At 48.8% G+C, this 26622-nt stretch overlaps 1 protein-coding gene across 3 annotated transcripts; it reads left to right on the forward strand.

Annotated features, from left to right (window-relative positions):
• The first annotated feature begins 4765 nt into the window (after positions 1–4765).
• Positions 4766–9389, forward strand: LOC122372026 (uncharacterized protein K02A2.6-like). Of its 3 annotated transcripts, none has more exons than XM_043348856.1 (2): positions 4766–5033; positions 8567–9389. In XM_043348856.1, exons 1-2 carry the CDS (start codon positions 4993–4995, stop codon positions 9246–9248), a joined length of 723 nt encoding a protein of 240 aa, XP_043204791.1. In that variant the 5' UTR covers positions 4766–4992; the 3' UTR covers positions 9249–9389. The 3 variants fall into 3 exon arrangements, with proteins under 3 accessions (XP_043204791.1, XP_043204792.1, XP_043204790.1); XM_043348857.1 differs by having other exon boundaries at positions 8750–9389; XM_043348855.1 differs by lacking the exon at positions 4766–5033 and adding an exon at positions 7113–8046 and having other exon boundaries at positions 8750–8814.
• Positions 9390–26622: the final 17233 nt, after the last annotated feature.

Below are 26622 nucleotides of genomic sequence, written 5' to 3' on the forward strand. Positions count from 1 at the left end.
GCCATAAACCGCCACGGAAAATACGATTTGCAGCTTCCTGGCGTGATAGCTGCCAGTAGGGCTCCGGAGTCATGAAGTCGGTCGGAATTGACAGTTCTGACCTGAGTCGTCGAGTCAGAGTCAGAGTCGATTTTAAAAGCTGGAATCTGAGTCAGTCACCGAAATTCGATCCCCTCCGCAGACCTTTCAGGGTTCCGTAGTCGGAGTTGTAGTCGGTCGGAGTCGACAGTTCTGACCTGAGTCGTCGAGTCAGAGTCAGAGTCGATTTTTAAAGCTGGAGTCTGAGTCAGTCACCGAAATTCGATCCCCTCCGCAGACCTTTCAGGGTTCCGTAGTCGGAGTTGTAGTCGATCGGAGTCGACAGTTCTGACCGGAGTCAGAGTCAGAGTCGATTTTGAAAGCCAGAGTCGGAGTCGGAGTCACCAAAAATCCATTGGCTCCGCAGACCTGCTAGGGCTGTGAAGTGTGGAGTCGGAGTCGGTCAGAGCCGACATTTGAAATCAAAGTCAGTTGATTTTTGAAAGTCTGAGTCAGAGTCGGAGTCATCAAGAAACCCATTGACGATCCGCAGTACCATGCAGTAAGGGCGCTGCCGATCGATGCCCTGAATTGCCTATGAATTGAATGAATAGATGACAATTAATTAGGTAGGTACCTTCTATTATTCATCCCCTGCCACTTGGAGGACTTACTTTCAATAGAAAAAACGCATTATTGTTTGTTTGTTTATTTATTGACTTTTTAAGTATTTTATAGGGATACAGACACAAAACACAATGATAGCACCTCGCTGGTGCAAATCATTGCTAGATAGATGTTGAAATGTGTTGCCATTGAAGAATCTACTGATTTTCCTGGCGGCTCTCATTTTCAAGTAACTACTGGTCTTGTAAGATCTCTTGATTGCTCACCGTCTGGCGTCTTTCAAGGTTTTCTGAAAGCTAATCAAACGTTACCATGGCTGCTCTTGATTGCATGGCGCTTGCTGGTTCTGGGTTCTTAATTGGTGGTTCTTGCGTCTGATCCTGTTGCTTCATGTTCCATCACATCACATTAAACTTCTAATCTAATGGAACAGCCACTTTTACCTTTTATTTCACTATCAGTCGACTTGCATTTACCCCTGGCCTGCTCGCCCTTTTATTTCCACGCTAGAATCTACCAATTATTGAAAAAGCCTCGGATGAAGAAGCAAGAAAAGTATGTCAAGTTAAATAATTGAGACGGTCCTAGAACACCAGAAAAAAAAAAAATCCAAAAGCCTGTCCATCTCACTTCCCTCATTTCATAACAAAAACCAGGCAGCAAAACATGCGAAAGAGTCCTTAGCAACGCCCTAGCAACGTATTTGTCTGAAGTGCGCGATATGTCACATCTGGAAAATTTAGTAGGTACTTGATTATTCAACTAGAGTTGGACTATATAAGCTAGGCTTTTATATAAAAAATAAGTATTAGCTTATTGAATTTATAGCAACTGGTCGCTTAGCTTCGTAATAATGATTGACTACAGAAAAAGCTTGTTTGCGACATATTTGTAAAGAAACAGCGGAAATAGCTTCGACTCGTGCGCTTTTCTAGTACATTTTTGCTAGAAAACTTCGTCCAACCTTATGTTTTAGGGCCTTGGGTTGAGCTAACCATCTGGTGTGTATGTGTGCTGGTATTGTCTGTATCTATGTTTCTTGTATTATCTTGACTATGATGTATGCGAGTGTGATTGTGATGCTTGTCTCTCTTTATCTTGACTTTGAAACCACCGTTTTAATTTTTGACGAGAGGATGTAATAGCCGCTTTTAGTGGATTTCCTTAATACACGTCTGAGTCTGAGTCTGAGTCTTCAGTGTGGGGTCGTCACAGTCGGGTGTGGGACCCTTAGAGTTGCTGGCTCGAACCCTTCACAGGCCGACAGGGGCTCTCAGAGACCGACAAGGGGCTCTCAAGAGGTCTGCGGTGCCTTCCGGAGCCCTGTGGAGTCCTTAGAGCGCCCAGCAAGGTGCACTCAAACGCCAGTGGGGCCCTCAGAGTCGTCGGTGTGGGGCCCTCAGAGTCGTCGGTGTGGGGCCCTCAAAAGTCACCGGTGAGTGGCCGTCCGATGCGCAGGTCCCGTCTGAGGCCGTCAGAGGCTCCAGCGTTGAGCCCTCAGAGCCGCCGATATATGGCCTTAAGAAGCACTGGTTTCGGGACCTCATTCAGGGGCAGATTTGTATACGACTCAATCAATAGCAATCAATTCAATCACGATAAATTTGGGAAACCAATCAAATCAATCAAGTCAGAGCAGTTTTCGGGAATTGATTCAATCGACTCAAACGCGACAATGAAAGGAATCAATCAACTCAATCATAGATAACAGTAGAGTAGAACTACTGTTATCTATGTTCTACTGTTATCTATGACTCAATCAAACGACTCAAACCAAGATAAACATTAGGTTTTTTGCCCCACCAACTTGGAAAAGTGTCCATAGCAGTCTGGTGTACCTACCTACCTACCTACCTACCTACAGAAGAAACATAAAAATATTGTCATTTAAAATTATAAATTGCCATGCCATTCAAAGTTTCTATGTAATAAGGAAGGATACCTAGTGATGGACAGGTGGATCATGATATTGAGTTTCACCTAAAAGTTGTCAATTTAATTTTGGCCATATTCCAACTCAATTTACACTAAATATCAGATATTGCAGTTGAAAGTTAGCTGCTCGGATTTTGGCAGTGTTCGTGATTTGGCCATTTACCCTACACCATGTCTATTTTAATGGATAATATGCATCAATAACATATTAACCATAGGGAAATAGAAATAATAAATATCTTACCTGCATGTGACGGTTTCGGTTAGACAGAGACTGACGGGCAGCCTGAAAAAATCTTTCCACACAATGTGCATTTGAGAAGTGGGATGTTGTCAGATTGGGAAGGAAGAGATTTGAAGTATTTAGCGGTCCACGACTCTGGACGTGGCATGTCAATGTTAGGTACCTATGTGAAGAATTCAAAACATTTTATTGCAATACAATTTGAAACTGTTAGGACTGGGGGATAGGGATGAGGATTAAAAATATATTTAAAAGGAAATGGAGAGGACAGGGACTCTGGAACCACAGGATAAGATAAGGACAAAGGAAGCAGGAACAAAGAAAATTAAAACGCGAAGACGGCACGGTGCGACTGCGAATAAAAGAAAACGTTTTGCCAATAAGTATGCTAAGCTTTTATAAATCCTTATTCTACGTGTTTTGATTTTTTTTGGTAAGATGACGTCATTGATTATCATGTACTATGGTAGATCATCATAAAATAAATCGGTTGTACAACACCAATTTCGTTTTAATTATTATTTCATTTGAAATAAAACCACTTAATAATATTCGGTAAAATATTTTAAGGAAAATGAAATATATTAAATATGTTATGCTTAGGCTCTCAGGAGAAAAGGATCAACAAACGTTCTGCTGCAATTTAAACAACGCAGCAAATTAGCTATTAATTGGTATACGTAAACGTAATTAGCGAGACGAAAACGGCGCTTTTGTTTCAGTTATTTTTGTAGGGGTTTCAGATATTTATAGAGTTCAGTGGGTTGTTTCTGAGGAGATGTGGAGGACGCCGGTGAAAACAGGGCGCCGGAGGGCAAATTAGTCACGTGACATTTGGAACTTCTCCCCCTTTGTGGGCCTTCTAAAAGCTAAATGTCACGTGTGAATTTCACGAACCTTGATCAAATCGCCCCAGGCGCCCTGTTTTCACCGTCGTCCGATGTGGAGATGTGAATTATTAATTAATCACACTTTATTAGTATATAGGGCCTTGCACTTTATCATCTGGATTAAAAAAAAAAAACGTTTCCTGCTGAGTGCAGAAAGGTAGGTAGGTGCATCGCCAGGTTCTATCACCAGGATTGGAGCAGTTATGAGTTATTGCAGTTGAAAGTCAAAGTTGGCTGTTCATGTTTAGGCCCTGTTCTTTATTTGGCCATCTACCCCATATTGCAGTTGTGATGACAATTGACAAGCAGTTTTCAGTGTAGTTTTGTGATCTTTGATGTCATCAATTGGTGTCATTATTTTTCATCAACTAAAACTTATTTGAACTTTCCATTCAATCGACTCAATCATACGAGTCACTCTAATTTTCGGGAATCAAATCAGTCAACCAGTCGCTAAAGTCAAACGAGTCAGTCAACCAGTCATCTCGAAAAGTCAATCGACTCAACCCAATCAACTCAAAATACGTGTTGAAACAAATCAATCAATTCAATCGACTTGATTGGTATACAACCCTGTTCAGGGGTGCCGGTTGCACTCAGAGGTGACAGTGTGGGGCTCTCAGCTAGGCACCGGTGTGGGGCCTTCACAACCGCCGGTGAGGGCCCTCGCAGGCGCCGTTGTGGGGGCCTTCAACCATGGGTCATCGCAGGCGTGTGTGGAACCCTTAGAAGCTGCTGGTCCCTGATATGCCGGTAAGGGCCCTCAGAGGCCGGCAAGTAGCCCTCAGAGGTCGCCAATAGGCCCTGAGAAGCCGGCAAGGGCCATCAAAGGCCGGCAAGGGACACTAAAAAGCCGGTGTGGGGCTCTTATAGAGAGAAGTGTGGCTCTTCGGAGCACATAAGATGTTCTTCCGAGCCCTGTGGAGCCCTTCTGAATCGAAAGATGCCAGCGGGGACCCTCAGCCGCCAATTGGCGTCGCAAGGCCCCTCGGGCCCGAGGCCCCCTAATCCGATAGGAGCACGTGCCCCCTGCCCCCCGGGTGCAGATTGTAGCGTTCTGTTATTGTCGGGTTCTGTTAGTGTTCCGTTATTGGTGCCTGTCGGCCCAGTGTGGCCTGACCGTGCCCGGGGGCGATATGAGCGCGATCCCACTGACCCGGTCTGAGAGAATAAACCAGTCGGGCCCGAGCCGAGCCAGCGTGTGGAGTGCGTGCGGGAGCGAAGCGGAACATCACATTGGCGACGAGGCTTCGGACTCAGCCTCAGCAAGTATGGTGCATGGTGATCTGGGAACGTTCTCAGTTGATAAGGAGCCAATCGTAAGTTACTTGGACAGATTTGGATTTTACTGTGTTGCCAACGGAGTAACGGGAGAGGAGCAGAGGAAAGCTGTTTTTCTGTCGATCATTGGCCATGAAACGTACGATAAGCTCCGTGATCTACTACATCCTGTATCGGTGCAGGCTGCCTCATTATCAGAGATAACAGAGAAACTCAGAACATTTCTCACCGCAGCATGTGGAGATTGCAGAGAGGTACAAATTTTTCAAGTGTGTGCAACAACCAGGCCAGAGTGTTATAGATTACATGGCACAACTCAGGAGCAAGGCGAAAGATTGTAATTTTGGACTTTATCTGGAAACGGCACTCCGGGACCAGCTAGTCTGTGGTTTAAGCAATGAGAAATGTCAGCAGGATTTGCTTAGCAGGGCCGACCTCACCTTGACAACAGCTGTTCAGCATGCACGTGCTTCCGAGACGATTCTTCGGGAAGCCGGCTGTTTCGGCGAGGCTTCGGCGTCTGACGGCACCGGCGCCGTGCACCGCGCTTCGACGGGGAGCGGAATGAGTGGCGTCAGACATCGGCCCGCTCCAGGAGGTAGGAGCACCAATGCGGCCCCGAGATCAGCTTCGGTCAACAGTTCAGGCAAGTCCGCGGAGGAGTGCTGGAGATGCGGCAATAACCATCTCGGCGAGTGCCGTTTTCGTACTTATCGCTGCCGGGTTTGTCATCAGATAGGACATCTCGCCCGTAAATGCCGCCTGTCTGGCGGTTCTAGGGTGCATTTGCAGGATGCGGGAGCCGCTGACCGGGGACAAGGAGGTCGGGAAGAGGAGCAGGACATCAGCTACACGAACGTCGCCGACCAAGGTCTACCAGTATACATCGTGAACCGTGGCCAGGTCAGTCCGCCCCCCATCTGGTGCCCCGTCAGCATCGGAGGGCTAACCGTTAACATGGAATTGGACACCGGGGCGGGGGTTACGTTAATAGATGAATTAACGTATAAGCGGATGCGTGACCGCCCCAAGCTGACTGTGTGTCCCGTCAAACTGCGATCGTACACTGGGGAGCTGATTCCCGTGCTGGGCGAGTTTGTCACTGACGTCGTCTACCATGGTGCTTCTCACAATCTCACAGCCGGCTGCCGGTGATCGTCGTGAAGGGGTCGGCTCCATGTCTGCTGGGACGCAACTGGCTCGAGCGGATGAAGATCTGCTGGTCTGAAGTCCACAGATGCAGCCTGTCTTCGTCGCCATTGCAGCGACTCAAACGCAAGTACCCGACAGTGTTTAGCTCAGAGCTGGGTAAACTGAAAAATGTTAAAGTAAAGCTGGACATTGATGCAAACGTACCGCCAAAGTTTTGTAAAGCTCGTTCACTGCCGTTTGCTTACAAAGACAAGGTTGAAGCTCAGCTAGATGCTGACATTAAAAATGGAGTGTTGGTGCCCGTTCGTGACTCTCAGTGGGCCGCACCGATAGTGCCCGTGGTTCGTGCAGACGGTAAAATACGCGTCTGCGCTAACTTCAAGTGCACTGCTAATCGTGCTGTTCGGCTGGATAGATATCCTCTGCCCCGGATGGAAGATATGCTGGTAAAAATCGGGGCCAAACAAGTGTGGTCGAAAATTGATCTCGCGTCTGCGTACCAGCAATTAGAGATTCATGAGGACAGCCGTGAAATACTCACGATCAACACATCTCGTGGCCTTTTACAATACACTCGGCTTCCTTACGGGATTTCCTGCGCGGTGGGGGTTTTCCAACGAGAAATTGAGCGCATCTTGAGTGGCATTCCCAACTTGGTTGTCTACTTAGATGATGCTCTGATCGGCAGTAGCACGGAGGAGGAGCACTGGAACGTCTTGGAGCAGGTCTTCAGCCGTCTAGAAGCTGCCGGACTGAGGGTTCGAGAGAGCAAGTGTGAACTGTTCACCAGCAGCGTCCAGTACCTCGGTCACCGGATCAGCGGTCAAGGAATTCAACCACTTCTTGACAAGGTAAAGGCCATATCGGCTGCGCCTGCTCCGACGAACGCCACAGAGTTAAAGGCTTTTGTGGGGCTAGTTACTTACTACTCGAGGTTCATTGCGCACAGAGCTGAAATAATGTCCCCGCTGTATGATCTGCTTAGAAAAGACGCCGATTGGGTGTGGGGTCCTGAACATGACGCCAGTTTCAAGTCAGTCAAGAAACAACTTACGGACTCTGCCCTGCTGGTTCACTACGATCCACGCAAGCAGTTGGTTCTCACTTGTGACGCTTCAAGTAAGGGGATTTCTGCTATTTTGGCTCACCTGGAAGACGACGGGGTGGAAAGGCCGATTTCGTTCGCATCACGCAGACTATCACCGTCTGAAGCAAAGTACAGTCAAATAGAGCGAGAGGGTTTGGCTGTAATATTGGGCGTAACTCGACATCATCAGTACCTCTGTGGGCTTGCTAAGCCTTTCTTGTTAGTCACGGATCACAAGCCACTCATTAAGCTGTTCGGTGAGCACGAGTCGTTACCTGAAATGGCGTCCGCCCGAATTCGTCGCTGGGCTCTGAAGCTATCCAACTACAACTATCGTATTCAGTTTAAAGGCACGCATGAAATCGCTAATGCCGACTGTCTGAGTCGACTACCGTGTCCTGACGAGACTGTTCCCCGCCAGGAGGAGCTGGTTCTGCTGACCGAGCAGTGCATCCTGAACGCCGAGGCGGTGGCTGCGGAGACACGCAGAGATCCGGTCCTGTCGCAGGTTCTGCGCCTGGTGCAGCACGGCGGCTGGCCGGTGGAGTCTCCCGACTGGCTGAAGCCGTACGCAGCGCGTCGTCATGAGTTGTCCCAGACGGCGGGGGTACTTTTATGGGGGCATCGTGTTGTTATTCCCACAGTCGCCAGGAAGCGAGTTCTTGGAGAGCTCCATGTCGGCCACCCCGGCATCGTGAAGACAAAGGCTCTGGCTCGCAGCATAGTGTGGTGGCCGAAGATTGACGAGGACATCTCGACGGTCGTCCGCAGCTGTGCTCCGTGCCAGGAGAGTAGAGGAGCGCCGCCTCACTGTGAGTTGCACCAGTGGCCGTGGACCGGCAGGCCGTGGTCGAGAATTCACATCGATTTTGCAGAGCCGAAAAAAGGCAAATACGTTCTCGTGGTTATCGATAGTATGTCTAAATGGATTGAGGCTGAGGTAATGTACAGCACAGCCGCTCAGCCCACAATAGCGAAACTGCGCGCATTGTTCGCGAGGCACGGCCTGCCCGATGTTTGCTGTTCGGACAACCAGTCTACGTTTACTGGTGCCGACTTCCAAGATTTCATGAGAGAAAATGGCATTGTTCACATGACCATTGCTCCCCGTCACAGCAGAGGAAATGGGCTGGCGGAGAGGGCCGTCAAAGAGGTGAAACTGGCGCTGCAAAGGGAGGAAAAAGGGGGCAAATCATGGGAACATTGTCTAAGTCAATGGCTGTTTCGCTATCGCACAACGCCCCATTCAACTACATCAGTGTCGCCAGCTGAGTTAATGGTTGGACGCAAATTAAAGACCAGGCTTGACCTGCTGTACCCAAATCTCCACAGCACCGTTTTGAAAAGTCAGAATCGTCAGAAGCGCGACTTCGACAGAACTGCGACTGCTAGGCGTTTTGAGATCGGAGACCTGGTTTACGTTCGCAACTTTGGTCACGGGCCCCTGTGGTTACCTGGGTTCGTGATTGCTGTGGATGGTCCAGTGTCTTACGTAGTTCGTCTCTGTGACGGCAGGACCTGGCGGCGACACGGTGACCAGCTGCGGGCGAGAACCGAGGCTCAGCAGCTGCCACCGACCCAACAGTGGCCGGCTGCCCCGGCGGGCGGCGGTGGGCGGCGGGAGGCTGGACCATATCCGGAGTCTGGACGCTTGCCCGACCCGGAATACGTCACCGGGGACCCTCGTGGTGCTCGTCAGTCGCCGGCCCGTCTCGTGCCGCCGCTCGACCCGGCTGAGCCGGGCGCTGCGAGTGGGAGCGGACCGGATGCCGAGTCCGCCACCCTGGATCCGGACTCCAGCGCTCGTCAGCCGTCGCTCCGTCTTCCGGCGCCGTCAGGTTCTGCGACCGTGAGACGGGGCCCGTTGGCTCCCGCGAGTGCACCTGTAGTGACTGGATCCGGACCAGCGGCGCCGCCTACACCGGACAGACGGACGGCGGATCCGCTGAGGCGTTCCTGTAGGGTCAGGAAACCACCGGACTTCTTCCAAGCCGTGTTCCAAGCTGGTGTCTGATGTGTTAACCGAGGTGTTTGTTGTAAGGTGTTGTCCTTGTAAGAAAGGAAGGAGTGTAGCGTTCTGTTATTGTCGGGTTCTGTTAGTGTTCCGTTATTGGTGCCTGTCGGCCCAGTGTGGCCTGACCAGTGACCGTGCCCGGGGGCGATATGAGCGCGATCCCACTGACCCGGTCTGAGAGAATAAACCAGTCGGGCCCGAGCCGAGCCAGCGTGTGGAGTGCGTGCGGGAGCGAAGCGGAACATCACACAGATAGAAAATGCAATCGGCGGTGCGGGGCACAACCAAGGCTATAGAACTCCAGGTAAGGACACCAGCCGTTTGACCTTGAACGCCGCCGGCCGGCCGATGACGTCATTGGAGGCAAGCCGGCTCGGCGGACACACAAGGCGAATGCATAACGGAGGGGCGTTGGAACGTTGCGGGAGCCGGGGAGATATTTTAATGTGGTTGTATACCACCATTGTTATGTTTATTGATCTACAGACTGCATTCTTTTAAACCTCGATGCACTCTAGGCCTGGATGGTTCGTACATTCGTGGAACGATCACCCCGTCCGAAGTCCGTGGTCGAAGCTGTCATAGTATTTAAGACACTAAGACGGGTGCAATAACGGCGATCCGATCCCGTCTCTGGCGAATCTAGAGGGGTCGTAAGGACCCAGGCCGAATCTGACCGTCTATTTTTAGGGAAACGGGGTGGGTGAATTGACAACCGATGGCTTAAGAGGTAATGAGAAGAGATCCCGTCGTCGATTGCTGTTTGACAGACAACACATGTTGTACTGGACGTATGACCATCAGAGGTAATGCCTGAACGTAGGCAAGCATAATTGTTCTGTCATACTGTTTAGGAATATAAAATGGTAATGGAGATTATTGAGGATATGATCTCTACATTACAGGAATTCGCTAATTACTACGGCCCATAGGGGCACCGCCGGAGCTGTTGTTTTGCCATCGGTCCCAGGCAACTCCAGGGAGCTGCAGTACCCGGCGGCCAAAGCGGCCCACCTCGTCGACTCGCAGGTCCTGTGGGATTCCGTGATGCTTTAGTGCTTCACCCACAGAAGCACGGGCATAGCAGTAGGATGTGGGGCTAGGTGTCTGTCCACCTCTTCATTGAAAGAACAACGTATACAGCGCCTGGTCCCGCCGAAGCTCGGTATCGACCGTGACTTATTCACAACTGGCGGATCCAGGAAGCGGTCTTGGACACTGCGGGGGCTTACCCTAAAAAGGTTTCTCGGAATTAATTTAAAAAAAAAACTCTGATTTCGATTCCTTGCGCACTGCTGTGCAGTGTGATAAACCAACATTTCCTCAGAAAAGTTGTGAAGTTTTCTTTGATTCTCGAAAAGCGATTTCGGGCGCTGCCAATGTGGGGGAAGACATTTGCCCCAAATGCCTTCCCCTGGATCCGCCAGTGGGTTGCCCCACTCCGAGCTTGACTAAAACCATTTTCAAACCCCACCAGAAACCGATGGTAAGGTGAATTTAAATCCAATAACTCATCTCTGTCTGCCCGCCTAAATATGTATACAACACATGGTACGGCACCCGGCCCTGTCTGAGCTATGAGCCGATCGCGATATTTTCGGCTTTCCCCAACCCAAGCTCGATTAGGAACGTTCTCCTTCCCCACCCGATTGCTGATGTCAATTCAAATTCAATACCTCATCTCTGTCGGCCCGACCATAACCCATTCATTGCACACCGTTCAGCGCCCCGCCCCGCCAGAAGTATCCTAGCGCGCTGAGCAGTTGCCTCCAGCCGCGTCATCGCGAGGCCCCGCGCGGCCCATAAATTAATACATTGCGCGAATAGCCGTGTCGCCCCCCCTGGGCACAACAATTGCAATCGTTCCTTCTCCCGTCGCGAGGTCGCCCATCCGACCCATATCCCATGATTGTCAACCCTGGGGCTCAGGTCGGCAATGTACCGGCAAGGAATTCTTAGGTGCAAACAAGGCAAGCTTTAGGTGAGTAAAAAAGTTTTAAGAGTCATTAGGTGTCGTTACGTTCAGTAATAATAACTATACGGTGCCAAATATACCCGACGTACAGCTTGGAGCCGGGCGCCGCCCGGTCTCCACCAGTGACGTCACGCTAATGCTTAGCGACCGGTCCATTGGAAATCGCGGGATGATTCTACCTCTCTTATACGGCCTTGCCCACTGCAGTGTCTATTCCTGTCTGCCTCGACGGATGACAGCGCGCTGCCATGGTACGGCTCCGGCAGGGGAAACCACGGGGAAACGAAGTAGTCCGCCAGCTTATTTCTAGCGGCAGCTGCGTTGCGTGAGTGCACGTTTGCGCCCACCCGTCCTATGGTGAATGCCGGCCCCTGCGTGCTGGCGCCGTATCCTGCAGGCTGCAGACCGCCCTGGCCGTCGTCGTAGTCAGACTTGTGATCAGCTCAGTTGAGCCGGCTCAAAAATCAGCTCAGCTCATGAGCCGGCTCAACATTTTGCCAAATTGTTGAGCTGTGAGCTGAGCCGGCTCAGTAACGCATTGAGCTGAGCTGCTGTCTGAGCTGAGCTGAATGAGCTTGAGCTGAGCTGAGCTGAATGAGCTTGAGCTGAGCTGAGCTGAGCTGAGCGAGCTGAGCTGAGCTGATTGAGCTGAGCGAGCTGAGCTGAGCTGAGCTGAGCTGAGCTGATTGAGCTGAGCTGATTGAGCTGAGCTGAGCTGAGCTGAGCGAGCTGAGCTGAGCTGATTGAGCTGAGCTGATTTAGCTGAGCTGAGCTGATCCAGTTCTAATTCTTTTCAGTTCATGCTTGGAAATTAACTCAGGATTTGATGCTTCAGCTATGAGGCAATTACACTGCCTTCGTGATCGCACTTAAAAATATCAAAACTCTAAAGAAATCAATATTGATCACTAATCAAGCTTAATTTATTTCATCCATATTGTATGGAAATTGGAAGACCAGGGTCTTGGCCAATTTACAGGCTAATACAGCCAGTCTCCAGTTTCAAGTCTGACTGCAAGATGAATTTTTACTGTCAGGCTTTGATGCTTCGCCTTGACACTCTGCTCCGCAATGTACAATTCAGCATTCTTCACTTTGTTATTTAAGCAGTTATTTAAATTAATTTTATCAATAAGGGTTCTTACCTCTGCATAAAATATTTACAATTAGGAATTAGCAAATAATGTTCCTCTTCGTTGGTTGAATGTGGGCTAAGCAACCATATCCTATTGAAAGTGGGGTGGGGCAGAGGCGCTAACTAGAACTCTCACCTTCTGATGTCCATAATATGGGGAGTTCTCTATATACCGTGATATGGGGAAAGCTCCCTTATTCACACGCCGACTATGAATTCTAATTGTGTTGACATTGCCTTGGTTGAGATCAGGGTGGTGTTGGTTTCACTGATAACAGCACGCTGCTATCACACGTGTCAAATGGGGTTTCCATGGAGATATAAACAAACTCTTATCTCCAAGTTCCAACACTGACACTACCCCAAAATGTAACGTCAGCTCCTGGCAGGGTGCCAAGAGCGGATGGCGGCGTGGGCGTGCTGCTCTCGGCCGTGAAACACCGCCTAACTAGTTGAGATGATTCCATGGCGTTTTTTTCGTCTAGCAGATTTTCGTCCGCAGATTTTCGTCCGACTTTTCTTCGTCTGGCATTTTTTCGTCCGTACATTTTTTCGTCTGCAAACTTTTTCGTCCAGACTTTTTTCGTTCGTATATTTTGAACTTATATGTTATGTTAACATCGCGGATGCACACTCTGATAACATGTGATAACACTGCCAAGAACAGTCCATTTCATGTAACTATAGTCTGAGTCCAAGTAGACGCACGACTCGCAAAGTCTCAAGGTCTTAATGAGCTTATCTCTTTTGCCCATTGTGTAAGTTGCCTCGCTCCTAGTTAGAGGAGACTTACTTATGCGCCAACTCCGCCAAGAGTTGGTCTGTTTTTTAACCCTCGCCCGTATTGGTGTTTTTCCAGCCACGAACGTATAAGGGGGGGGGGGGTCCGTTGGACCCTCTCCCTTGCCGTTTCGCCCCTGATCGAGCTAGAGCTTCGCGGAAAAAACGAGCGTGCTGCCCGCGACGAGAAGAAGCCGATGATACCCAATTTTAAGGTCCTACGCTATCGGTTGACCTTCCAGGTCAGGTCAATGACCCAAAAGTCGGGAAAATCGGGACCTGTTAGAACGTCGTAAAACGTGGCTGCTATGGGGTTTTTCGGGGTGCTGATCACGAATATCATGTTAGTTATGATCACTGATGATGTCTTTATGCATTGAGGCCAGGTCGGGTCAGGTCAGGTCAACCAGTAAGGATTTTGCCGGGTATTCGTAGTAGCCTCTGACAGCTTCGTAACATGTTACGAAGGCACCAAAACTGCTTCGTAAATGTTCAAATGGTTGCTAAATTCGAATTCAGCTCCAAAAACTAGCCTAGAAACATGTAAAACTCGAAAAAGTGAACCGAGGTCATCAAAGGTCAATGACCTGACCTGACCTTCCGGTGACCTTGACACCCACCCTAATGCATGGGAGCAACATCATATCCCATGTTTGAACGCTTGAAACCACAAAAAGACTGCTAACGCGCGGCTAATGCGAGCCGACATACGCCGAATCGCGATTCCGGCCAAACATGGTCTCGAAAAGTAGGTCACAGGTCAAAGGTCATTAGGGTTAGGGTCATGAAATTTTCAGGATAGGTGTAAAATTGATTATCGCGAGGGTACTGAAAGTTTCGTCGCGATCGGCCGCTTTTTACGCGAGTTATTCGCGAAAAACAGAGGGGGTCCGTTCGGCCCCCCCCCCCCCTATACGGGCGAGGGTTAAGCATGTCCGTCGTCCGATTTAAAAAGAACGACTGAACGATCTAAGCGTGAATTTAACTGAGCGGAAACTGAGCTGAGCTGAATCGAGCGGAAACTGAACTGAGCTGAACGGGAACTGAGTTGAGCTGAGCTGAGCTGAGCGGAAACTGAGCTGAGCTGAGCTGAGCGGAAACTGAGCTGAGCTGAGCGGAAACTGAGCTGAGCTGAGCGGAAACTGAGCTGAGCTGAGCTGAGCGGAAACTGAGCTGAGCTGAGCTGAGCGGAAACTGAGCTGAGCTGAGCTGAGCGGAAACTGAGCTGAGCTGAGCTGAGCGGAAACTGAGCTGAGCTGAGCTGAGCGTGAGCGGAGCACAGCCGGTTTGAGCGGAGCGTGAGCTGAGCTGAGCCGTGTTAAACTGAGCGGGAGCTGAGCGGGAGCGGATAAAACGGAGTTGAGCTGAGCGAGCTCACTTTTTTCTTGAGCTGTCACAAGTCTGGTCGTAGTCCACCTCACCTGTACCGATATTATACTGCCCTGCCTATCATTGGATAGCCCATCTCGTCGCAGTGTTGCCGTCCTGGTACTATAGTACCAGATCTGGTACTTTTTCGACATTTCTGGTACGGAGGTACGCCTAAACGAAATTTGGTACTTTTTCGTCGAAATGCATTTTTGGCATTTTAATATTTCTTTCAATATAAGTAAAAAGAACAATTCTTTTAGTCAGGAGGGATGGTGTTTCTAACTTTCTCATCATAATTTGTCATGCATCGGATTCGGAATTATTAATACCTATTCCTGTTGTGTGCTAGCAGAAGTAAACAAGTGGAAAATTCGCGCGCCACGCCGGCTGTCAAGGGCGGGCCGCCGGCTGCAGGCTGAGGCATTTGTTGTGTCCAAGGCAATGTCAGAGGTTGTGTCATGAGTTGGAAATTGATCGGGCCCAAATGCAACGATTTGTGGTGGCTCGTAAGCTGAGATACCAATAACCAATAGTTGGGAATTGTAGTTGTATTGTGAACAGTGAAATGTGAGTTCCGTCGACGGTCGAAGGGCTAAGGAAAGAGGCTAGTTTGAATCAGTGTCCCAAAATTGTGCGATTTCGTTGGAAAACTAAATGACACCCAACAAATAATTTTCCATTTTCACTAGCATATTACTGTGATAATTTTCGGATTATGGGTGCAAACTAGGATCCTGGGTGCAATTGCCAGTCTCAACTGGAATGCCCCCTCTCGAAGGCAGGATTTCGATTTCTCTATTTTAAGGCCAATTTTAGGTAGGATACAATTCGGGAGCCTTCAGAAGAGCGCCTTTCTGCCTTTCAAGGAGCGACGCGGGGAGACGAATGGGTCGAACTACTGGGTCAAATGAGCCATAAATTACTTGCTGGCATGAATATACCGAAATTTTGGTTATTTTTAAAGTACTGAATTAATAACAAGTTGACCTACTACGATCTGGTACGGTACGCAGCCAGAAACAGCCAATCTGGTACGATTTGGATGCGATCCTGGTACGCTGTAAAATCTGGCCGCGGCAACACTGTCTCGTCGTCGCAGAGTTGTGACGGACGCAGGCGGCCTTCACAACCTTCTCAACTGTCTCTGGCCTCGCCACTATTGGCTGACGGAATATACGCCATTTGGCAGCTAAAATTCCAAATGCGTTCTAGATTACATGTCGTGCACGACTAGCCGGTAGTTAAAGACCCGCACTTCTTCTGGCAAATGCCCTCCACCTATTCCCCGTTCTCCCGGGTATGGTCGCATCAGATACTCGCGTAACGGGAACGCTTCATCACCATCAGTAACGAAGCAGAAGCTCCCGCCGTTTTCTGCTGGTGGTAGGGTTAATGTGCCGATCTCAGGCCGCGAACTCAAGGTCGTTCGAGCAAACTGCCGCTGTCGTGCTCGCGACCATATGCGCCGACGTCGATATAGGTAAACTTGTAATCGGCGTCGACAACTGCGAGGAGGATGCTACACGTGCCCTTGTTGCTGAAATACGTAGATCCTGACAAAGCTTGCTTCTGGATGGTGATATGTTTTCCATCCATGGCACCTGAAACGTATTTCAATCAGTTCCATTTTCACGAAGGTCAGGTCACCAGAGACAACCGTAATTCAGACTTCGCCGGTTTTGACATTTTCCGACAAAGTGGCGCATAAATAACTCAGGAATGAGGAACAGAATTGTACGAGTTTTTAAATGCGAAGACTCTCAAATGAATGATTGGACCTTTTTCTCATTAGGGACCAAGGATTTTAATCGACGGCATGCCCTTGACACTTGACAGCCTGCAGGACCCCTACGAAGAGGACAGTGCACTCTCGGTTTGTAAGGGGAAAAATGATATTTTACAGATGTTAGTACCAGTAAAACGCCTTTTGGGCGAAGATCGAGCGAGCGAGATAGTGAGCCCTGCACGTGCGGAAGGGCGAGAGGGTACTTCCAACGGGCTTGCGCAAAGCACCCTTCTAATCGGTCGCTAGCGGTGTGCCAAATTTGAACGCAATCGGCCCAGCCTTTCCTGAGATCTGGAAGCGGCATTCTGCACGTGCGCACGTGCAAACGGGGTCCAAACTGACTTTTGCACGGCACCCTACTAACTGGTCCCCAACCGTGTACCAAATTTGAGCGCAATCGGCCCAGCCGTTCTCGAGATCTGGAAGCGCCCCCTGCACGCGCGCACGTGCAGTAGCACCCTAACCGCAACACATGGGAATGCATTGCCTGGTGGGTGTCTACCTGTATGCCAAGTTTCAGCGAAATCGCCCCAGTAATTACCGGGTTATTAAAGGGAGATAATGAGCTTTCTTTTTTCTTAAATAAAAATTACCTGACATCTATACTATTTCTACTGTAGTTTCTATAAAATATGAAAATTTCCTAGCACATTTTCGTATGTGAAAAAGGTTTTTATTTTTGCGAAAAAGAAGCAGTACTTGCAGTACTTTTAACACCCACCGAAATGCGTTGTCCTTCTCTATAAAAAAGTCGCAGTATATGGCGCTTTTGTTTCAAACAGCGACGCTTGGGTTTTTGTTTATGTTATCGCCTTGTCGTTGCTTGGTTGTAAGGATTCTAATTTGAATTAGAGTTAATTCGGTTTAGAATTAATTAGATTCTAATTCGGGGGTACATAGTGCCTACTCTTCTTTGTTTCGGCATGCGGCATGCGGCACAAATGAACGGCATGCGCCAGAAACGCAGCCAAATCTTGCGATTGCGACTACGAAATTCATTATTTTGGCGTCAGAGCCTGAAGCGAAAAATACAAGCATATTTATTTCAAAAAGACTTCAGGTTTGTCGAACGGTATTATGAGAATTTTGATAACAGTGCATAAGTTTTTCAGTGATGCCGCAAAAGTGTTGTATCTATCTTATTTTATTGTGCAGTCGGCGGGACCGATTCAAAATTGAGTCGTTGCTACTAAAATAGCAGCATATGGCGTCAGATGATGAACAGGAAAAATAGTTGCGTAAATTTAGACATAAACCACCCCCAAACCATGAATATCTTTTGAAGGCAATATAGACGACCATTAACTAACTAGATGTGATGAAGATCAAATGTAAGGAATACGCTCATTTTACAAAATTACATGCAAGTACCAAAAAGTGATGTAAGTACTTATTCAACGGTCATTTTCAGCGCTCCCCGCTAACGTGACTTCAAGTTGAGATATTTGCGGCAAGGTACCGAATTGAGCAAAATGGTTTTAATTTACATTATAACTTGTTGTGTTTTGTCAGAAAATGGTCCTAACTCAGATTTTGTGGAAAAAGGTCATTATCTCCCTTTAAAATGGGAACAAATTTGACACCTCTTATTGTTGTATTTTGCACGTGCACTGGGGATGACCCACATGCGTCGAGAGTATCCTATTTTTGGTAGAAGGGATGCTGCTACCCTACAAAAATTACCGCAAGTCAATCGCCCAAGCGGCTGCTGAGATATGAGCGTCTCAAAATCACTACTTTTGCAAAACAGCTTGAACACCCTGGACTTTTCACGTGGCACGTGCCACGACGGTCACTGAGGTGTATCAAAAGTAGTCAATTACGGGGTAGAAGGGATGGGGCTACCCAACAAAAAAGACCGCAGGCCGATCGGTCCAGCGGTTGCTGAGATATAAGCCTCTCAAAAGCGTTACAGGCCGGGCCGGGCCGGGCCGGGCCGCTCATACTGAGATTTTTCCGTTATATTGAAAAGACTCACTTCGCTCGCTGCGCTCGCTCGCTCGTAATAATTGAAATTAATTCATGATACGAAGACATTTGCTGTAAAAGAGATTTGGTTCAGATTTGGTCAATTTATGTGCATTCGCCAGATAATCCGTCGTGAAAACGGCTACTATGAACTAATATTATGTGGATTTTTAGAGAAACGTGCAGGGTCGGAGTCGGAGTCGATTTTTGACGCCTGAGTCGGAGTCATCCGAAAATCCATCGATTCCGCAGCCTCAACGCTGGGTGAAAATCATATCACATGAAAGCTCAAATCAAGACAAGAAGCCTATCTTACGTTTTACGTACTTGTAACGGCTTATACACTTTAATTATAGGGAGCTACTTCGTTTCTGTGCCAAGGACAGCCCCGAGCCAATTGTGTGGCTCAAGAAAAAGGTAAACTTCACCCACCATGACGTTCAAAATGAATGATGTAGCTCATCAGCCATAAGGTGATCCGCGAACAGGGCGGCTCGTTTCATAAAGCGAGTCCGTAACTTACGCCGGTTTTTGGTCTTGTATTGCAAGTGCATGTGAAGCGATAAATTTATATTCCCTTCTCCCTTCTGTTCTTGCTTGCAAGATCAATAAATTAAACGATTCAAACTATAAATTAAACGATTCAAACTCCTCTCTGATGGACATTGGGCAACCAAGGTTCTAATCAGTCATTGTAGACAGCAAGGCCCTAAATACAGTGAACGGCACCCAAGACGTGAATGGATTGGAGCAAGAAACGCTATGCGTGCGGTACGTTGGTGATGATCTTCCTTCAGGTTCACGAGGAATTTCTGGGACTCTTCCAGTTCGCCTCTGCTACAGGACAGTGGCGGCGGAACACCTTCAATTAAGGTGGGGGGGGGGGGGGGGCACTGCCGATTTTTGGTCCCATTCTTTCCATGCAACGCACACAGGGCTAATGTCAAAATGCCAAAATCGAAGGGGGCGATGCAACAGGATCCGACCTAGCTGCGATGGTGGAGGACGCTCTCTGGCGACTCAACGTCCCGATTAGCAGCTTGCGCGGTTTGGCGTTTGTTGGCGCTGCGAATATGAGTGGACGGCATAAAGACGCGCAGGCGCGGAAACTCAACCGGCTGCGCTCTTCGTACACTGTGGAACCCACTGCACCATTCTCGTGGCCAAGGAAGGACAGCTGCGATGCGTCCCCAGTCAGGTCGCGTCCATTTTATCTCCTGCAGCCCACATAATTGGTGACACTAACTAAAACGCTGTTTCTTCGGCTGCTTCGAAAGGCTGGTAGAGGGCAATGATGTACGACAGTGATTGCGCGCTTTATACAAACAATTAACAATATGCTACTAAAAAATTGTAGGGGAGACCCGGGAGGTATGGGCCCCCTGGAGGTATGGGCCATCGCAGTTTTGAAGAAGTGATGCGTATTTTTACACATTTGACCGCGCAAACTGGTAGCAGCCATTCCGTTATACAACCCACGTGATTTCTAAAATTTTCCTCAGTCTTCTTTGGCAATGAGCGGTGATAAAGCGTTTTTACCCTCTTCGAGTAAAATACGGTACGTACAGAAAATTCGTGATAAATTTGACCACGGCTCGTTTTATGATGTCAGACCATCGGTAATATGTTTAAAGCATGCAAATTAAGACTGGATAGACAATTTGAAGCTTTTTTGCAAGATTTTGAGCTGAGACGCTACGCACATTCTGGCGTCCTAACCGGGAGGTTCGGGCCACCTACCTCCGTTGCGTATTTGGAATTTCCGACCTTGACGAGCGTCTGTGGTAGAAAACCACCACTTTGGTAGGGGAAACTACTGCTGTCTGCTACCATTTGCACTGCATGTGTCGCTATCGCTGCGACATCTATGCATATACATGTAAACCACGACATCTGTGTGCGCTGATTCTAGTAAGCGATTAGCTAGGGCACCAGGGTGGATCCAGACTTTCGGTTTGAGGCAGGGCCGGGGTGCGGAGCCGGAGCCGGAGCCGCCGGAGCCGGCATATTTTGCCCGGAGCCGGAGCCGAAGCTGTGAAACAATATGGTTCGGAGCCGGAGCCAGAGCCGGAGCTGTCAAAAAAGGGGGCGACTCCGGCTCCTTTTTTGAAGAAGAAACAAATATTGACCTAGTTCGGTTTGTCAAACCGAACTGCCTGGAACTTACAGTTCCAGACAGTAAGAAATACGGTATTCAAAATATGAAAATAGCCTTAAGTTATGCAAATGCAGAAGCAACGTGCACCAATCCCATCTTCTTTTTTCTGCCACCCGTAGGTATTTAAAATGTACTGAGTATTGGAGCCGGAGCCGCCGGACCATTTTACTCTGAGCCGGAGCCGGAGCCGGAGCCGCCATGGCATTTCACCCGGAGCCGGAGCCGGAGTCGGAACCGTCTGAAATGTCCACGACTCCGCATCCCTGATTAAGGGTGGGTGTGGGGTAACTCATGGCCGGCCCGATCCCTGGCAGTCCGGTTGCTGAGCGGGGGGGGGGGGGGAGAAAGGTCCAATATCCCAGTAAACATGCCGACGTCGGCCCGACGTCGGGCCGAGGCTCGGCCCGACGTCGGCCCAACGTCGGTTCAACCTCGGCCCGACATCGGCTGGACGTCGGATATGCCCGCATGTTCCGACGTCCAGCCGAAGTTCAGCCGACGTCGAGCCGACGTCGGGCCGAGATCGTTTGCCGAGGTTGACGAGATCGTTTGTCGTTGGACCGACGGGGCCGACGTCGGCATGTTTATTGGGACAACGCGCCAAAAATATCAACTGGCGGCGGGATTCCAGCCCCCCAGTCGCCGACGTCGGCATGTTTACTGGGACAACACGCCAAAAGCATCAGCCGGCGATGGGATTCGAACCCCGTGTCTTTCGAACGCGAGGTTAGTGTACTAACCACTACACCACGCAGCCAACTAACGAATTTGGTTTGTTTTGTTGGGTTATGCCCTTTCGGTCTGACAAGACCATTTCAGAGCCGGAAGGATCATAGGATGGAGACATTGGTCTTCTTGGCGAGCACCCTGGGTCCAGTTCATATAGAGTCCCTGGTCCCATTGCTGTTACGTGACACTTATTGGAAAGGGCGACCCCACAATGGATTCATATAGCCACTCTTACACACCTGCACCAACGTTTCCCAAAGTGTCCCTTTGATAAGTGACACTTTAGCAAAGTGACACTTGCCGACTGGCCTTTCTATATGAACTGGGCCCGGCCCTGGTGAGTTGCCGGGGCTGAGCCTGACCAAAGGATAGGCCGAGCAGCCCCCAAGCACTCACCGCACCCGGCTACGGGCGAGCTCGGCTTACGGGCAATCCCAAATGGGATAAAGTTTCACCATCCAGTCCGGATCAGGGGGTTGCGGCGTGGAGGAAGATTTGAGTTTCCTGAGAATATTTTGAATACAGAAGCTCTTTATGAAACATGAAACATGTATTTTATATTATTTTAACGGTCAAAACAGCGGCCGATGTCGGTCCGACGTCGCCCCGACGTCGGCCCGACGTCGGCTGGACCTCAGCAAATGATCTCGGTCCGACGTCGGCCCGACGTCGGCTGGACCTCGGCTGTACGTCGGAACATGCGGGCATATCCGACATCCAGCCGACGTCGTGCCGAGGTTGGACCGACGTCGGGCCGACGTCGGCATGCCGATGCCGAGTTGCCGACGTCACCCCGACGTCGGCCGACGTCGGGCCGACGTCGGCATGTTTACTGGGATGATGCCACACCTATTGCCTATAGGCATATATAGTATGTATTGGTTTGTATTGGTATTGGTAAAGTTAAAGCTAAAGGTTATTAAATAAGTTAAAAAAAACACCGACGCGGAGCGCTGCCGTTTTTAAGATATCCGCAAAAAAACAAATCGTCAACTTGATGAATCGATAAAAATCACTAACATCTCAGGAGGCACACTGCTGAGTGCTGATACCATTCAATACATACGTATATGTATACCTATGGGCAATAGGCATGTCTTTTGAGTCATTATATTGGACCTTCCTTCCCCCCCCCCCCGGGCCCCCGCTCAGCAACTTTGACTGCCGGGGATCGGGCCGGCCAAGAGTCCGCCCACCCTCAAACTGAAAGTCTGGTCCACCCTGCTGCCCTAGCTAATCGCTAATTAGAATCACCCAACTCCCAAGAATCACCGGCCACCGCACATACACGTCGCGATTTAATATGCATAGATGTCGCAGCTATAGCGACACATGTAGTGCAAATGGTAGCAGACAGCAGTAGTTTCCCCTACCAAGGGGGTGGTTTTCTACCACAGATGCTCGTCGAGGTCGGAATTTCCAAATACGCACCTCCGTTGATCCTAAATCAATGAAATGATGCTTTCATTGAATGTCCTCTTCAATAAGGTTTATTTTTGTCGCGCAAGGTCGAAAATATAACTACAAATTTCATTCGAACAGAAAAATATTATTTATCTTATTTCATGGAGCATGATTGCGTTTACCAAAATACATATGTGCCCACGTGACCCCCATGAAGTAAGCTGTTGGTCACTTATGCGGTTCCTGGGCTCTAAGAGAGATCAAGGTAGATACCAGCTACGAGTGTTGTTCTCATTATCGAGAAAAGAATATGAAACATGGCACCGGCCCGTACCTCCCGGGACATGGCTCATACCTCCCGGTGTATTTTGATGGATCGAAAAAGCGCATGATTTATTTAAAGTTATCTCGAGATAAAATAGTTGATCCCAGATGCCTATTATCAGGCACACTTTGCAGGCGAAAGGCAATTTCACGTACACAGAGTGAAAAACCGGGTCTAGCCACTTCCCACTGGAAGAAAATTGCCTTTTCACAAAACCGGCCCATACCTCCCGGGTCTCCCCTATATGCGCCATGATATACCTATTGCCGTCTTTGATTCTGTTGGGCTGACCGGCTGCGAATAAGTGTGCAATGGTTATTTATTTTTGTTTGAAAAGGAAGACACCTCACAGTAGAGATATTGAATTATTTGATAGGTATTGAGTGATTGACACGCCCATTGATTCATCGACCTGTCGACTGTATTTCTGACTGCTGTTATAAAATTATCCAACTATGCTATGTTTTCATGGAAGAAGCAGAAACCTGGAGTTGGTGTGGTTTGGTGTTTTAGGGCGCACCAGCAACGAGGCTATATGGCGAGTTTCATTATTTAATGTATTGAAGGCAACCATAGGTAGGTATGCCAAAGAGAGTCAAATCTCTCTCTGGTGCACAAAAGCGAAAGAAAAAGAACGCCGGGGATGAGCTAATCCGAAAACTACCAAAGCTGACATCCTTCTTCACCGGCGGTAACTTCAAACATAGGTTTCTAAACAAATATGTACAATAGGCTATATGTGTCAACTGCCAACAGTACATTGCCTGCCTACATTGCACGATCACCAGCAGATTACAGGGACTTCTTGTACAGTTTAAAGCGCAGAAACTTTGGGAAAATCTCGTACGTCTTACAGGTAAGTAGAAAATCTAGATCCAGGTCACACTTTTCTTTCTTCTTAAGAGTACTTGTGTGCAGAAAGACACGCTTGAGTACCGGTCTTCCATAGTCACGTTTGATGATATCGTACAAATGTTCTCGTGATGGTTTCATGATCAGAGGAACAAGAGTATCGGAATGATGCAATCTTCCAGAAGTCGTCCAGAGTGGAAAGGACAGCAGCACCGCAGCGGCGACAGCGGGAAACGGCCCCGGAGAGTGATCCTGTTCCGTGCTGAAGGACCCGGGACGGTCCCTGTCCGGACGGCCCCAGTCCGGACGCTGCGTATCTCGGGAGATGGAGGGGAGAGGAGCAGGGGGCGGGTCGCATTCCGTGACAAATGTAGCGCGCCGCGGCTCGTCACACCGGGGAGGAGCGGCTCTCGGCTACTGACCTGTCGTTTCGCGCTGAGGGGTACAAATAGTCAGCCGGCCAGACACGCCCACAGAACACTCAACCGGACGATCGTTGAGTGGACGGACGGACGATTCTACTTACCTGTAAGACGTACGAGATTTTCCCAAAGTTTCTGCGCTTTAAACTGTACAAGAAGTCCCTACAATCTTCAGCGTTTACAAATCATGGCAAAACAAATTACTCGACCAGCAGATTACATATCACATGAATTCTTCAGCGCTTGCCGCTTACTACTTAGATGTAGTATTAAAATGAAGTACTTACTTTTACACGCACTTATTTATCAATGTTTTGCTGGTAAACTCAATGTGATGTAACTGATACCTCCGTTCTATTCATATCCCCATCCCTAATTACAGGCCTGTCATATGGCTTCTTTTTTCCTTCACTAAAAGCAATCACCGACACTACCCGTCCTCTGTTGTCCAATTCCAGATCCCAGCACTACACAACAACTATTGCGATATTTGACTCGGAACGGTCGTGGCAATATTATTTATCGACCACTAAAATGTAGTAAAACCAAAACTTATGATTAAAACTCATGATTAAACTAAACCTTATGAGTAACTTCATTACATCCTCGCGAAGTTTCCTGATTCCTGTTCGGTTTGAATTGACGAAGCACGTCACCGGCACGACCCGTCCTTAGTTCTGTCCACTGCCAGATCCCTGCCCGTCCAGCCGGCCACCTGGGGCCACGGCGCGCGGTCCGTCCGACCGAGAGACAGCGCCGGCACAGCCAGGATACCTGGGCACAGCCAGGGTATATTGAGTGAAGGGTATATTGGTGGTATTGGTGGTATATTGGTGAAGGGTATAAGGGTATATTGGTATATTGAGTGTATAGGGCACAGCTGCCTGCTCCGCCGGTCTCCGAGATAGCTGAGACGCGGAGCGAGGACGATGGTGACCACTAAACTACACTCCGTAGCCATGAATCTTTCTACTCTTTACATTGCGAGATTAGGCTCGGAGTTGCATGATCAAATGCTTGTAATTACTGTGTCAACTGATTTTTTAACATTGACGTGCATATCGAACAATCGACACAGTTAATTCCTTGAATTCCTTGCAAAGACGGCGGAACGGGGGCGGGGCACCGTGCCACCCCTTGATTTTGGCATTTTAACATTAGCCGGGCGTCGCATGGATACAATGGGAACAAAAGTTGGCAGTGCCCCCCCCCCCCCCTTCATTGAAGGTGTTCCGCCGCTACTGATTTATTGGGCTAGAAGGACCCCCGCCCGGTTTTCACGAATAACGCGTTAAAAGCGGCCAAAGGCGACGAGACTCAGTACCCTTAAGTTCATTAATTTCATCTTCCAGGATCTTCCTGGCAAGATTCTGTGAAATTGATTACTACGCTATTTGATACTGTTAATTCCAGTGGCTTTTTTAGCTCCTTTACTAGCGTTTTAACCCTCGCATGTGTGGGGGGGGCGGATGCCCCCCATGGTTTTTCGCGAATAACGCGCAAAAAGCGGCCGATCGCCACGAAACTTTCAGTACCCTCGAGTTGATCAATTTTACACCAACCCTGAAAATTTCATGACCCTGACCCAAATGACCTTTGAACCTACGACATATTTATCGAGACCATGCTCGGCCGGAATCGCAATCCGGCGTATGTCGGCTCGCATTTTCCGCGAGTTTGCATTTTTGTGGTTTCAAACGTTCAAAGATATGTGAAATGATGTTGTCTTCACGCATTATGGTGGTTGTCAAGGCCATCTGATTCCTGAAGGTCAGGCCATGCTAAGTCGACTGCGCACTTAGGTTGATGAACTTGTTGATTATTACTGTGCTATACGTTTCTGTGTGTATCTGTGTGTCTTTCATTGTCGCTTTTATCGTCAGATGACGTGGATTGCTGAAGATGAAGATGCTCCTGGCACCACCTCTTTGATCAGGCAGACCAACGAGAAGGAGCATGGTCTTCCATGAAAACGTCCGACCTGTGTCGGCACCATGTGCCGACGAAGAACGGAGCCCATGGTGGCCGTCCTGTTAACGACAGGAAAACAGACTTTCTTCAGGATATTCTCGATAGTCGTGAGCAGCCCCCTCCAAAGTCATATGGCAGCATGGGCGTGACTTCTACTAGCTCATGGGGTTGCGTGTTAAAATGCGACTTTCCGCACTCAGTTAAATTCGGATATAAAGAAAGCTACAAAAGAAAGAAAGCTTGAAAAAATTCCATTTTTGAGATGAAAAGTTCAAGCACATCTAACCGTTTTCGAGATATTCGTCCATGTATGACCCCATGTTTGACACATCGGAAGGTCCTGTGTTCGAATTTCGGAGACCAAAACTTTTATCGTTGATGTCAGTCCCACGCACAAGGGGGAAAAGCTCAAAAAATTGAGCGCTCAAAAAATTGAGCGGGCCCCATTATGAAGGAATAGGCGAAACGATGGTATTTTACAATGCCTTTAGCGTCACA

This window comes from Amphibalanus amphitrite, unplaced genomic scaffold (genome assembly GCF_019059575.1).
Source record: "Amphibalanus amphitrite isolate SeventyFive unplaced genomic scaffold, NRLGWU_Aamphi_draft 001306F_arrow, whole genome shotgun sequence".
Lineage (NCBI taxonomy): Eukaryota > Metazoa > Arthropoda > Thecostraca > Balanomorpha > Balanidae > Amphibalanus > Amphibalanus amphitrite.

Excerpts from the sequence above, each read along its gene's own strand:
- LOC122372026 (XM_043348856.1), top strand. The coding sequence starts at position 4,993 with ATGGTGATCTGGGAACGTTCTCAGTTGATAAGGAGCCAATC. Across the intron at positions 5,034-8,566 it reads CAGTTGATAAGGAGCCAATC|CACCGTTTTGAAAAGTCAGA; the intron begins GTAAGTTACTTG and ends AAATCTCCACAG.